This window comes from Chiloscyllium plagiosum, unplaced genomic scaffold, assembly GCF_037043375.1.
Source record: "Chiloscyllium plagiosum isolate Xiang-an unplaced genomic scaffold, Cpla_swu_hap1 HiC_scaffold_16, whole genome shotgun sequence".
Lineage (NCBI taxonomy): Eukaryota > Metazoa > Chordata > Chondrichthyes > Orectolobiformes > Hemiscylliidae > Chiloscyllium > Chiloscyllium plagiosum.
The window spans coordinates 14,500,716-14,515,503 of record NW_028270154.1 but is presented as its reverse complement, the minus strand read 5'-3'; the positions used below and the strand labels follow the sequence as shown (position 1 = coordinate 14,515,503).

At 50.6% G+C, this 14,788-nt stretch overlaps 1 protein-coding gene across 7 annotated transcripts in view; it reads right to left on the bottom strand.

Annotated features, from left to right (window-relative positions):
• Window positions 1–14,788, bottom strand: part of cyfip2 (cytoplasmic FMR1 interacting protein 2) — a 123,425-nt gene that overhangs the window by 75,628 nt on the left and 33,009 nt on the right. For 4 of the 7 annotated variants that reach the window (XM_087995145.1, XM_087995143.1, XM_043703145.2 and 1 more), the window contains exons 2-3: window positions 4,686–4,835; window positions 3,901–3,990 (exon numbers count right to left, since the gene is read on the bottom strand). In XM_087995145.1, the coding sequence (XP_087851271.1) occupies window positions 3,901–3,990; window positions 4,686–4,802 (207 nt within the window). In that variant the 5' untranslated portion in view covers window positions 4,803–4,835. Of the gene's footprint in view, window positions 1–3,900; window positions 3,991–4,685; window positions 4,841–14,528; window positions 14,626–14,788 lie in introns of those variants that run through there. The other 3 variants (XM_087995144.1, XM_043703147.2, XM_043703150.2) reach the window with 2 other exon arrangements.

Genomic DNA, 14,788 nt, shown 5'->3' with positions numbered 1-14,788 from the left:
CTGAGATTGGGTTTGACAGTGAGGGTCAGAGACTGACACTGGGATTGGGTTTGACAGTGAGGGTCAGAGACTGACTCTGGGATTGGGTTTGACAGTGAGGGTCAGAGACTGATACTGAGATTGGGTTTGACAGTGAGGATCAGAAACTGACACTGGGATTGGGTTTGACATGAGGGTCAGAGACTGACACTGAGATTGGGTTTGACAGTGAGGGAAAGAAACTGACACTGGGATTGGGTTTGACAGTGAGGGTCAGAAACTGAAACTGGGATTGGGTTTGACAGTGAGGGTCAGAAACTGAAACTGGCATTGGGTTGGACAGCGAGGGTCAGAGACTGACACTGGGATTGGGTTTGACAGTGAGGGTCAGAAACTGATACTGGGATTGGGTTTGACAGTGAGGATCAGAGATTGACACTGGGATTGCGTTTGACAGTGAGGGAAAGAAACTGACACTGGGATTGGGTTGGACAGTGAGGGTCAGAGACTGACACTGGGATTGGGTCTGACAGTGAGGGTCAGAGACTGACTCTGGGATTGTGTCAAGACAGTGAGGGTCAGAGACTGACACTGGGATTGGGTCAGACAGTGATGGTCAGAAACTGACACTGCGATTGGGTTGGACAGTGAGGGTCAGAACTGACACTGGGATTGGGTTGGACAGTGAGGGTCAGAAACTGACTCTGGGATTGGGTTTGACAGTGAGGGTCAGAAACTGACTCTGGGATTGTGTCAAGACAGTGAGGGTCAGAGACTGGCACTGGGTTTGGGTTGGACAGTGAGGGCCAGAGACTGACACTAGGATTGGGTTTGACAGTGAGGGTCAGAAACTGAAACTGGGATTGGGTTTGACAGTGAGGGTCAGAAACTGATACTGGGATTGGTCTTGACAATGAGGGTCAGAAACTGATACTGGGATTGGGTTTGGCAGTGAGGGTCAGAGACTGACACTGGGATTGGGTCTGACAGTGAGGGTCAGAGACTGACACTGGGCTTGGTTCTGACAGTGAGGGTCAGAGACTGACACTGGGATTGGATTTGACAGTGAGGGTCAGAGACTGACACTGGGATTGGGTTTGACAGTGAGGGTCAGAGACTGACACTGGGATTGGGTTTGACAGTGAGGGTCAGAGTCTGACACTGGGATTGGGTGTGACAGTGAGGGTCAGAGACTGACAATGGGATTGTGTCAGAGAGTGAGGGTCAGAGACTGACACTGGGATTGGGTTGGAAAGTGATGGTCAGAGACTGACACTGGGATTGGGTGTGACAGTGAGGGTCAGAGACTGACAAAGGGATTGTGTCAGACAGTGAGAGTCAGAGACTGACACTGGGATTGGGTTTGACAGTGAGGGTCAGAAACTGATACTGGGATTGGGTTTGGCAGTGAGGGTCAGAAACTGATGCTGGGATTGGTCTTGACAATGAGGGTCAGAGGCTGACACTGGGATTGTGTCAGACAGTGAGGTTCAGAGACTGACACTGGGATTGGTTCTGACAGTGGAGGTCAGAGACTGAAACTGGGATTGGGTTTGACAGTGAGGGTCAGAGTCTGACACTGAGATTGGGTTTGACAGTGAGGGTCAGAGACTGAAACTGGGATTGGGTTTGACAGTGAGGGTCAGAGACTGACACTAGGATTGGGTTTGACAGTGAGGGTCAGAGACTGACACTGGGATTGGTTCTGACAGTGAGGGTCAGAGACTGAAACTGGGATTGGGTTTGACAGTGAGGGTCAGAGACTGACACTAGGATTGGGTTTGACAGTGAGGGTCAGAAACTGACACTGGGATTGGGTTTGACAGTGAGGGTCAGAAACTGACACTGGGATTGGGTTTGACAGTGAGGGTCAGAGACTGACAAAGGGATTGTGTCAGACAGTGAGAGTCAGAGACTGACACTGGGATTGGGTTTGACAGTGAGGGTCAGAAACTGATACTGGGATTGGGTTTGGCAGTGAGGGTCAGAAACTGATGCTGGGATTGGTCTTGACAATGAGGGTCAGAGGCTGACACTGGGATTGTGTCAGACAGTGAGGTTCAGAGACTGACACTGGGATTGGTTCTGACAGTGGAGGTCAGAGACTGAAACTGGGATTGGGTTTGACAGTGAGGGTCAGAGTCTGACACTGAGATTGGGTTTGACAGTGAGGGTCAGAGACTGAAACTGGGATTGGGTTTGACAGTGAGGGTCAGAGACTGACACTAGGATTGGGTTTGACAGTGAGGGTCAGAGACTGACACTGGGATTGGTTCTGACAGTGAGGGTCAGAGACTGAAACTGGGATTGGGTTTGACAGTGAGGGTCAGAGACTGACACTAGGATTGGGTTTGACAGTGAGGGTCAGAAACTGACACTGGGATTGGGTTTGACAGTGAGGGTCAGAAACTGACACTGGGATTGGGTTTGACAGTGAGGGTCAGAAACTGACACTGGGATTGGGTTTGACAGTGAGGGTCAGAAACTGATACTGGGATTGGTCTTGACAGTGAGGGTCAGAGACTGACACTGGGATTGGGTTTGACAGTGAGGGTCAGAGTCTGACACTGGGATTGGGTGTGACAGTGAGGGTCAGAGACTGACAATGGGATTGTGTCAGAGAGTGAGGGTCAGAGACTGACACTGGGATTGGGTTGGAAAGTGATGGTCAGAGACTGACACTGGGATTGGGTGTGACAGTGAGGGTCAGAGACTGACAAAGGGATTGTGTCAGACAGTGAGAGTCAGAGACTGACACTGGGATTGGGTTTGACAGTGAGGGTCAGAAACTGATACTGGGATTGGGTTTGGCAGTGAGGGTCAGAAACTGATGCTGGGATTGGTCTTGACAATGAGGGTCAGAGGCTGACACTGGGATTGTGTCAGACAGTGAGGTTCAGAGACTGACACTGGGATTGGTTCTGACAGTGGAGGTCAGAGACTGAAACTGGGATTGGGTTTGACAGTGAGGGTCAGAGTCTGACACTGAGATTGGGTTTGACAGTGAGGGTCAGAGACTGACACTGGGATTGGTTCTGACAGTGAGGGTCAGAGACTGAAACTGGGATTGGGTTTGACAGTGAGGGTCAGAGACTGACACTAGGATTGGGTTTGACAGTGAGGGTCAGAAACTGACACTGGGATTGGGTTTGACAGTGAGGGTCAGAAACTGACACTGGGATTGGGTTTGACAGTGAGGGTCAGAAACTGACACTGGGATTGGGTTTGACAGTGAGGGTCAGAAACTGATACTGGGATTGGTCTTGACAATGAGGGTCAGAGACTGACACTGGGATTGGGTCTGACAGTGAGGGTCAGAGACTGACACTGGGATTGGTTCTGACAGTGGAGGTCAGAGACTGACACTGAGATTGGGTTTGACAGTGAGGGTCAGAGACTGACACTGGGATTGGGTTTGACAGTGAGGGTCAGAGACTGACACTGGGATTGGGTTTGACAGTGAGGGTCAGAGACTGACACTGGGATTGGGTTTGACAGTGAGGGTCAGAGACTGACACTGGGATTGGGTTCGACAGTGAGGGTCAGAGTCTGACACTGGGATTGGGTTTGACAGTGAGGGTCAGAGACTGACACTGGGATTGGTTTGGACAGTGAGGGCCAGGGTCAGGCAGCATCCGAGGAGCAGGCAAATGAACGTTTCGGACAGGGCTTTTACTGAGTGTAGAACCAGGCACAGGTTACTCAGTCTTAAATAGTGCAGTATATTGCAGACACCACTGAACTGTCACGTTGGGATCTTGTAACGTTTTCCCAGAGTCGGGTATTTTCAAGGAGCATCCTCAAATTGGTCAAGGGTTCATTCCTGGGGCATCGAAGACATTCCGGTTAGTGGGGGTGGAAGGAGCTGGTTGTGGACAGAGCTGAGTGACGTCCATCCTCCTCGGGCGGAGAGCTGCTTACCATGCTCGAGTGTACTGTGGCCTGTTCGATGTACCTGGCGATCCCAGTAACAAATGCATTCCTGTCTTCAAAGTTGGTGTCAAAGTTCGCCTGAAGATGAAGGACAGCAGTGGAAGAGTTTACAGAAATGGACACACTCTACAGTGTACAAACACAACATGGAGACATGACCCATGTGCTGTCAGAGTCCACCAAACCCCCTTCCTACCCAGAGACTGGATCGTGGACAATTATAAACTTTGTTGGTAATCATTGGAGCAGGCTCCCAGTCAATAGTAGGCCAGGTTACTATCTCTGGGCTCAGTGGCTGGATTGGAGCACAGCCCAGTTATAGTCTCCTTAAAATGGCCTCAGTCTAAGTTAATATAAACAAGTTAGCAGTAACTTCAATCAATATACTGCCTGCTCAATGAGTTCCTAATTCACTGGATCTGATACAACAGTTACCCCTGGAACTCATCATGAAGGTCCACCCTTCCTCAGCTTGTCCCTCACCTGAGATGTGGTGATCCTCAGGTTAAGCCTCTATCAGTTGTTTCTGTAATGAGACAGCGTCCCCATGGTCCTCTGGGACAATGTTGGTTTTACTCTTACTGTGCAAATGCAGGAATCTGGGGTGGAAGGATTGGCTTCGCACTTCCCAATATGTATTGCCAATCTTCCGAATTCTTCACTAATCTCTGGGACAATATTGGCTTTACCTTTACGTTACTGTGGGAGAGTTGATCGGGTGCCTACTTGTCCCAGTTGAGATTAGCTCGAGGTGTCAGGGAGGCCACACCTACCTGGTACATGATGGAGGAGGGAGGTGGTTCGATGCATGGTTGCTGGTCAGGGAGAGGTAACTCCTCCAGAAGGTCCACATTGGACAGAGCATCCTCCAGGGTGACATGCGTCGTCATGGCTAGGTTCGATTAAAACCCGGCAAGGTTAATCTGCACTGGGTAGGTGGGGGAGGAATAAGAAGAAAACTCAGTCAGAATCACAGAACACAATGGATCCCAAAAAGACACCAGGGCTGTTTGTCAAAACTGACTTTAGAAATGCTTTAAAAACTTCCCAAAAACTTTCTCTTCTGCTATTTTTCGCCCGCTGGCTATCCAGAAGGTGTTGCCTGCCACTGTACCAGCCGACAACTAGCCCCCAACCCTCTGTTAACCTGACCCCAAGACCCTCTCCCCCTGACACCCTCTCTCACCCCCGTCCCCAACATTCCCTCCCTCCAACACCCTCTTTCTCTCCCTCCTCCAACTCCCCCTCCTCTTGAAACCCTCTTACTCCACGACACCATCTCTCTCTCACCCTCCTCCAACCACCCCTTCCCCTAAGACCCTCCCTCTCCCCCTCCTCCAACCTCCCCTTCCCCTGAGACCCTCCCTCTCCCCCTCCTCCAACCTCCCCTTCCCCTGAGACCCTCCCTCTCCCCCTCCTCCAACATGCCCTTTCCCTGACACCCTCTCTCTCTCCCTCCTCCAACCTCCCCTTCCCCTGACATCCTCCCTCCCCCCTCCTCCAACCTCCCCTTCCCCTGACACCATCCCCCTCCTCCAACTTCCCCTTCACCTGATACCCCCTCTCTCCCTCTCCTCCAACCTCCCCTTCCCCTGACACCCCCTCTCTCCCCCTTCTCCAACCTCCCCTTCCCCTGACACCCTCTCTCTCCCCCTCCTCCAACCTCCCCTTCCCCTGAGACCCTCCCTCTCCCCCTCCTCCAACCTCCCCTTCCCCTGAGACCCTCCCTCTCCCCCTCCTCCAACCTCCCCTTCCCCTGAGACCCTCTCTCTCCCCCTCCTCCAACATCCCATTCCCCTGCGAACCTCCCTCTCCCCTTCCTCCAACCTCCCCTTCCCCTGAGACCCTCCCTCTCCCCCTCTTCCAACATCCCCTTCCCCTGAAACCCTCCCTCTCCCCCTCCTCCAACCTCCCCTTCCCCTGACACCCTCCCTCTCCCCCTCCTCCAACCTCCCCTTCCCCTGAGACCCTCCCTCTCACCCTCCTCCAATATCCCCTTCCACTGACACCATCCCTCTCACCCTCCTCCAACCTCCCCTTCCCGAGACCCTCCCTCTCCCCCTCCTCCAACATCCCTTCCCGACACCCTCCCTCTCCCCCTCCTCCAACATGCCCTTCCCCTGACACCCTCTCTCTCCCCCTCCTCCAACCTCCCCTTCCCGTGACATCCTCCCTCCCCCCCTCCTCCAACCTCCCCTTCCCCTGACACCATCCCCCTCCTCCAACTTCCCCTTCACCTGATACCCCCTCTCTCCCTCTCCTCCAACCTCCCCTTCCCCTGACACCCCCTCTCTCCCCCTTCTCCAACCTCCCCTTCCCCTGACACCCTCTCTCTCCCCCTCCTCCAACCTCCCCTTCCCCTGACACCCTTTCTCTCCCCCTCCTCCAACCTCCCCTTCCCCTGACACCCTCCCTCTCCCCCTCCTCCAACCTCCTCTTCCCCCGAGACCCTCCTTCTCCCCCTCTTCCAACATCCCCTTCCCCTGAGACCCTCCCTCTCCCCTCCTCTAACCTCCCCTTCCCCTGACACCCTCTCTATCCCCCTCCTCCAACCTCCCCTTGCCCTGACATCCTCCCTCTCCCCCTCCTCCAACCTCCCCTTGCCCTGAAACCCTCTCTCCTCCTCCAATCTCCCCTTCCCCGACACCATCTCTCCCCCAATCCTCCAACCTCCCCTGCCCCTGACACCCCCTCTCTCCCTCTCCTCCAACCTGCCCTTCCCCTGACACCCCCTCTCTCCCCCTCCTCCAACATCCCCTCTCCCCGATTCCCTCTTTCCACTCCCCCTCCCACCATCCTGCTGCAGTCCAGCTGGGGCACAATCCATGTAAAGACAGGCACCATTTTGACTGAAGCTGCCTACATGAAGGGTAGGTTCAGAGCACGTGCCTCATGTTACACCTTCCTCTGTTAAGAGCTGCATTAAACTGATTGGTCTACGTCCTTTGCTGGGATTCTCGCTCAGTGGGCGGCACGGTGGCACAGTGGTTAGCACTGCTGCCTCACAGCACCAGGGACCTGGGTTTGACTCCCACCTCGGGCGACTGTCTGTGTGGAGTTTGCACATTCTCCTCGTGTCTGCATGGGTTTCCTCCAGGTGCTCCGCTTTCCTCCCACAGTCCAAAGATGTGCAGGTTAGGTGAATTGGCCATGCTAAATTGCCCATAGTGTTAGGTGCATTAGCCAGGGGTAAATATAGGGTAGGGGAATGGGTGGGTTACTCTTTGGAGGGTCGGTGTGGACCTGTTGGGCTGAAGGGCCTGTTTCCACACTGTAGGGAATCTAATCTAATGTGAGACTGCAGTCATCAAATCTAAGTGGAAAGAAAACTCTTCTCTGGAACAGGAGCGGGGTGTGGGGCACCCAGTTTCAACATAAGGCCTCTCTGATGTAATGTGCACATGAGCAGGAAATTTCTTTTCCCAGACAGTCGTTTGGAATTCTCGTCCCCAGAGAACAGCAGAGGCTGGGGGTGCTGACTAGACTTAGAGGAGGGAGTTAGACAGACTGCCCACTTTTCAGAGCCACCAAAATCAGGAGGCATATAAATGTTAACAGATCCAAAATGGTATTCAGGAAAAATGTCTCGATCCTTGGTGGGAGGAATGTTTGGTATATTTTAGCCTAGAACACCATAGAGATACCGAAAGGAGACTGGGAATCTGCACAGTTAGAGATGGCAGCTCTCACAAGATTAGCGTTCTGCAGCAGAGCGTAGAACCAGGCACAGGTTACTCAGTGTTAAACTGTCAAGCAGAAGGAGCTCCTAAGGCAGAGGCCATTCAGTTGCCACACCTGCACCTTGTAACCTTTATGGAGAGTGCAAGAGACGTTTCTCAATCTACATGAGGTTCAAGTGTGAAGTTGAGCCATGATCACACTGAGTGATGGAGCAGGCTTGAGGGGCCGAATGGTCTACTCCTAATTTTCGAGTTGTTACGTCTTCAATGTATTTGGTTTAACTTCAACTATCATGATGGACTTCGAAACAGGCAAAAGAAAATGAACCGGCTCTTGAACAGGCTGGAGTTAACCAGGTATTTATAAAAAGACAGACTGTGCTCGACTAACCTAATTGAGAAGGTTGATGAAGGGAATGTGGTGGGTGTTGTTTACGTTGATGTTAAGAAAGTACGTGACGGTGTATCACAGAAACGTCTGGTGAACAAAACTGAGCTTCTTGGAATAGGAAGGTCAGTGCTGACAGTCACGGAGTCATACAGCACGGATACAGACTGTTCGGTCCAACCAGTCCATGCCCACCATAATCCCAAACTAAACTAGTCCCACCTGCCTGCTCCTGGTCTGTATCCCTCTGAATCTTTCCTATTTATGTATCTATCCAAATGTCTTTAAATATTGTAACTGTGCCCGCATCCACCTCTTCCCTCGGAAGTTTGTTCCACATGCAAACCACCAGTGTAATAAATTTGCCTTTCTTGTTTTTGTTTTTGCTGCTGTTTACCTATTATTTACTTATCTATCCTACTTAACTATCTATCCTACTTAACTATCTGTGCTACTTAACTCTGTGATCTGCCTGTATTGCTCGCAAGACAAAGCTTTTCACTCTGCCTCGGTATACATGACAATAAATTCAATTCAATTCAATTTTCAATTCAACTCAATTCAACCAAGGTTTGGAGATGCCGGTGTTGGACTGGGGTGTACAAAGTTAAAAATCACACAACACCAGGTTATAGTCCAACAGGTTTAACTGGAAGCTCCGAAAGCTAGTGTGCTTCCAATTAAACCTGTTGGACTGTAACCTGGTGTCGTGCAATTCAATCAAAGTTGTGTACAATGTCAGCATAACGCCCCAACTCGATGCTCTGAATAATGAAGGCAAGTGCGCTAAAATATTGGCTCAAGGACAGAAAGCAGCAAATTAGGGCAAACGGTAATTTTTGATTGAATGACAGTAAGTCAGAGTCACCCAGAGGGTGGTGGGAATCGGGGATGCACTGCCTGGGATGGTAACCTTATAACCTTTAAAAGGTACGTGCACGAAATTACATAACATTCAAAACCTTGCGCAGGGAAGTGGGACTACAGCAGATTTGACGTAGATTTAACAGTACAGACCCAATAAGCTGTCCTGTATGATTCCATGAGTCAGTGCAAGGATCACTGCTTTGGCTCAGTGATTAGCACTGCTGCCTCACAGCACCAGGGTCCCAGGTTCGATTCCAGCCTCGGGAGACTGTCTGTGTGGAGTTTCTCCCTGTGTCTGTGTGGGTTTCCTCCGGATGCTCTGGTTTCCTCCCACAGTCCAGAGATGTGCAGGTTAGGTCAATTGGCCATGCTAAATTGTCCATAGTGTGAGGGGCATTAGGCAGAGGAGAAGGCAGTGGGTTACTCTTCAGAGGGTTGGTGTGGACTTGTTGGGCTGAAGGACCTGTTTCCACACTGTAGGGAATCTAAGCTAATCAAATCATAAATGCCTTGTGTATGAGAATACAGAACAAATGTTCAGAATTTGCCGATGATATCAAATTTTAAGGTAGACAATGAGGACATTAGCAGCTGACAGCAACAGTACATAGATAGGCTCACAGAATGGGCAAACATATGGCAGATAAGATGCAAGTGTGAGGTGGTGAGTTCTGACCAAGGTCACGCAGAGGCTCAGTGGTGCAGATCCAGAGAATTTGCAGAATTGGAATGACCTGGGTCTTCATGCGTATTCATCTTTGAAGGTGGCAGGACACATATGGAAAGCCTGTCGAATTTGGGCTTCATCAAAATCGAGGTATTGACAATAAAAGCAGAAACATTCAGTTGGATCTTTCTGAAGTTCTCGTTAGGTCTTATGCCCAAAACATCGACTCTCCTGCTCCTCGGATGCTGCCTGACCTGCTGGGCTTTTCCAGCACCACACTTTTTGACTCTGACGACCATGTTCACGTTAAGGGAATTACCTCAAGAGGCTACGGAGGAGATATACCTGACTAGTTCCAGGATGAGGGATTTCGACCACACAGTCAACATGGAAAGGTTCGGGTGATTTTCCCAAAGGAGACTGAGGGAGCGATCTGACCAAAGTGTCGAAGATTATGACAGGTTTTGATAAGACAGTAAAAGGTGAGCCGATGGTACAAGAACTAGGAGACACAGATTTAAGGTTTTGGATGTATGATATGGTGGAAGGGTGTTGGGGAGGAAGAACATCTTTATGCTGTGAGGGTAAATATCCTGCAATTCGCTACCTAGGAGTGCTGAGCACGGTTGTGGAGACAGGAAATTGAGTGGGCACCAAGGGACAATAAATATGCAAAACTACGGAAATATGATTAGAACAGATCAGGTCACTCTACGGAGAGCCAGCATGAACTCAATGGGCCAAACAGCCTCCTTCAGTGCTGTAGCTCAGTTGGCTGGAAGGCTGGTTTGTAATGCAGGGTGACACTAGCAGCTCCACTTGTCGAGGATACCATGATAGGTCCTCCTTTTCAATCTGTCTGCTCATGTGATGACCCTCAGGTCAAACCACCACCAATCATCTCTCTAATGAGAGATCAGTCCCCTGGTGGCTTTACTCTTACTGACTATGCATCTGCAGCAATCAGGACTGGCTTTATGTTGGGCGCCAAAGATACTGGCTTCAAGCTTCCCAATACACGTTTGCCAAACCTTCCAATATTTCACCACTCATCCAACGCGGGATATTGGGAAAGCAGCAACAGTAAATGATAGACTGGAGGTGTGGAAAGAGGCAGTACCGAGATAGAGATGGGTCCTGATTTCGTTCACCTGATGAACACCTCACCCAGGGGCAGCATGTATTTGAGAGTAAGAGGATGGGTGAGTGGACAAGGAGGAGAAATTCTTGGGGGGATGCCACAGGCAATGGTGCAAAAACAGGAAGGGAAGCTATTATAGACAATTCATTGAGCAATAGGATGAATGATTATAGAAAAAGGCTATGGAGCAAATGCTGGGAAATGCGATTACAATGTGGTTATTAGTGACCATCACTGACTCGATGGGTCGAAGGGCCTTTATCAGTGCTGTCGACCCCTATGATTCTAACCAGGTGAGGTCGTCGGGTGGACTCGCATTTCTTAGAGGAGAGTGTTTTGGTGAACCAGTACCAACAGTAGGTGAAAAGGAATCATAGGCTCCCTACAGTGCAGCAAGAGGCCAATCAGCCCATCGAGTCTGCAATGACCCTTTAAAGAGCATCCAGCCCAGCATCCTATCCATGTAACCCTGCATTTCCCATGGCTAACCCCTTAGCCTGCACATCCCTGCACACTATAGAGCAATTCCACATGGCCAATCCACCCGAACCTGCACACTATGGGACAATTCCGCATGGCCAATCCACCCGAACCTGCACACTATGGGACAATTCCGCATGGCCAATCCACCCGAACCTGCACACTATGGGGCAATTCCGCATGGCCAATCCACCCGAACCTGCACACTATGGGACAATTCCGCATGGCCAATCCACCTGAACCTGCACACTATGGGACAATTCCGCATGGCCAATCCACCCTAACCTGCAAATCCCTGCACACTATGGGGCAATTCCGCATGGCCAATCCACCCGAACCTGCACACTATGGGACAATTCCGCATGGCCAATCCACCCTAACCTGCAAATCCCTGTACACTATGGGGCAATTCCGCATGGCCAATCCACCCTAACCTGCAAATCCCTGTACACTATGGGGCAATTCCGCATGGCCAATCCACCCGAACCTGCAAATCCCTGCACACTATGGGGCAATTCCGCATGGCCAATCCACCCGAACCTGCACAACTCCGGACTGTGGGAGGAAACCGGAGCACCCGGCAGACTAAACCCTCAGAACGGTGGGAGGCACTTTTTTAAAAACACAGCCTGGACTGCCCAGGACGAGAGTTGCAGGAAACAGAGGTGGGAATTAGTAAGGTGTCAACATGTTCAGGCGTGTGGGTATGAGATAGAAAGGGAGGTCAGAAACAGGTGAGGGGTTTGCACTGAGAGAACAATCTGGGCTGATCGTTTTGAGGAGTCGGTGATAATAACAAGTTTAATGGAGAGAGGGAAGTATTAACAATATCGACTAAAAAAGGGAGCCAGGAAGTTAAGAGGGCGGTCAGCAGTTAAGTGAGAATAGAGCTGAGAAAGCTGGAGGTGTATATTAGGAACAAGACCAGTTCAGAGAGGCTGTGAAGAAACCAGAGAAAGAGGCAAGGTCAGGCTTACGGAAAAGGGCAAGACCATCTCAAGGTTCAGCTTGGTGGCTTACAGGAATAGAGGGAAAGGAACAGGTGGTCTCAGTCCTGGCATCAAGGAAAACATTAGTATCTCCAGTGTACGAGCACATGTGCTTTGCACAACTGTCATTTCCTCCCGTCAACTGTCGCAATCCCTCAGAAAGAGGATTCTCTTTGTACAGACTGTTGTTTCTGGGGTCACACCCCCACGTCCCATCATCGCTTCCCTCCTGCCACAACATACAGACAGGTAGTGAAGGATATAACTGGAGCTTTTCTTTTGGGATTTTTTAATCAATTTGTCTGTGGCAGATTGAGCCACAGTTAAGGACACTGCGTGGTGGTCTTCGGGTGGTACATGGCAATCTCTTGGCCTGTCGTGGTGGTCTCCCAGCAGCCCAGCGCGGTGGTCTTTGGGCAGTCTCTTGGCCTGGCGTGGTTTCAGGGTGGGCGTCCAGTCTCGAGGTGATACCAGAGCGATCTCCCAGTGTTGTGAGCCCTGAGGTGAAGCCAGGCGCAGTCTGGATCAAGGCGCAATGGGGACTGGAGGCTCTGTGTCAACATGGACTGGGTCGGAAGACCATTTCTCTGTATGTCTTTTCTCCATTTTATAATATATTCCTAAATCTGCAATGGTGGATGTCTGGTACTTCTCTACTTTTGCAAGAATTGTAACTGGAAAAGCTGTGCTTGGGGACCTTTGTACCGAAGATGGCAGCATAGACAGCGAATCTCACACTTTCCTCATGCAAGAACATGTGACTAAAAACTAATTCAATACCAACACCCACAAGACAAAGACAATTCTGTGAGTCCACTCCGCCAGCAATGCATATAACAACTGATATCTTTAACCAACCTGTTTATGATGTTCATCCGGGACGGGTGAGACTTGAACTAGGGCTTCCTAGCTCAGAGACGGTGACACTACCACTATGTTACAACAGTACTCACAAGGTCTTTTCTAACCAACCTGCTCAGAGATGTTATGATTCATGCCTGGAGCAATTGGGCCTTGGAAGCAGGAGTCCTGGGTCAAAGGCAGGGACACTACCACTGCACCTCAAACACCATTAAAAGGTGGGGATGCTTTGTAAAGGGTTGAAATTTACTCTGTTAGGGCCATTGTGGACAGCCCAGGACACATATTTTGAACCAGCCATGTATCTGGAGGAAGTGGGCTTCTGGTACAAAGGCAGGAACACTATCACTGTGCCATAAACATCCCTACTCTATAGATATTTACCAATCAAACTGTGCTGCGATACTACTCCATGCCTCTAGAGCAGCTGAGACTTGAACCTGGGCCTCCTAGTCTAGAGACAGGGAACCTGGCATCTACACAGACACATATTAGATTTTGTTCACTGCCAAACTATTACCCCAGGTCCATCCTGTCCCAAATAACGTTCAGGCAATTGTCCAATTAATGCACGTTCCCTGACAACTAATTATGCATCCAACTAACATCTGCCTCATCCACCACCACAAACCTGCAAGTATTTTAAGGTTTCCTGAGTTACACAGAAAATAGTCCAGGAATAGTCCACTTCAAGTCCCCCTCGCACTCCGCCAAGGACATGCAAGTCCTGAGCCTCCTCCACTGCCAAAGCCAAGCCACCCGACGAATGGAGGAAGAATGCCTCATCTTCCACTTTGGGACCCTCCAACCACACAGGATCAAAGTCAATCTCACCAGTTTCCTCATCTCCCCTCCCCCCACCTCATCCCAGATCCAACCCTCCAACTCGGCATCGCCCTCTTGAACTGTCCATCTTCCTTCCCACCTATCTGCTCCACCTTCCCCACCGACCTATCGCCATCAACCCCCCCCCACCCGCATCCACCTATCGCCTTCCCAGCTGCCTTCCCCCCTGCCCCACCCCAACCCCCTATTTATCTGTCAGCCCCCAAAGGGTTGACTCTCCTGCTCTTCGGATGCTGCCTGACCTGCTGTGCTTTTCCAGCACCACAGTTTTCGTCTGATCTCCAGCATCTGCAGTCCTTTCTCTTGTTCAGGAGTAGGCCATTCAGCCCAACCAGATGGTTACCCGCCCTTTCATGCCTTCTTCAATATCCTACTCTATCAGCTTAATCCCCTGCTCTCTTTTCCATCTTAAATACATCAATACGAAGAGAGCTTCATAAACTTGGTTCCAAATGGTTTGTGCAGTGGATAATGCCTAACTTGATTTACAGAAGTAAAACCACATTTCAAAAGAATTAACGATGAATTGAGACCCAACTCCTCTCAAACTCATCATTTCCCTGGAGTATCAAACAGAGTGGCTCACCCTCAAATTCTCCTTTTCCCTTACAGCCACCACGCCCCATGGTTACCTCACCTCTCCCCCATCCCCCCACCTCTTTCCCAACCATCCGCGCATCTCCTCATCCAGCCTTACAGCTTGGCTTCCCAACTGCAGTCAGCTTCAAGTGTACATTCCGCACCCATCCACAGTTTCGGTGATAAACCTCCGCAGCAGCTTCCGAGGTGGCTCAAAGTAAGAGACAGAAACACGTTTGTGAACCCTGACCTTTGAGAGAGAGAGAGCGAGAGATACAAGAAACAAAGGACAGGAACGAGAACAGGAAACCCATTTCCTGTTGAGCCGATATGTTCAGCCTTTGCAGCAGAACGTGCGGTGGGCAGAGGTGTATGTAG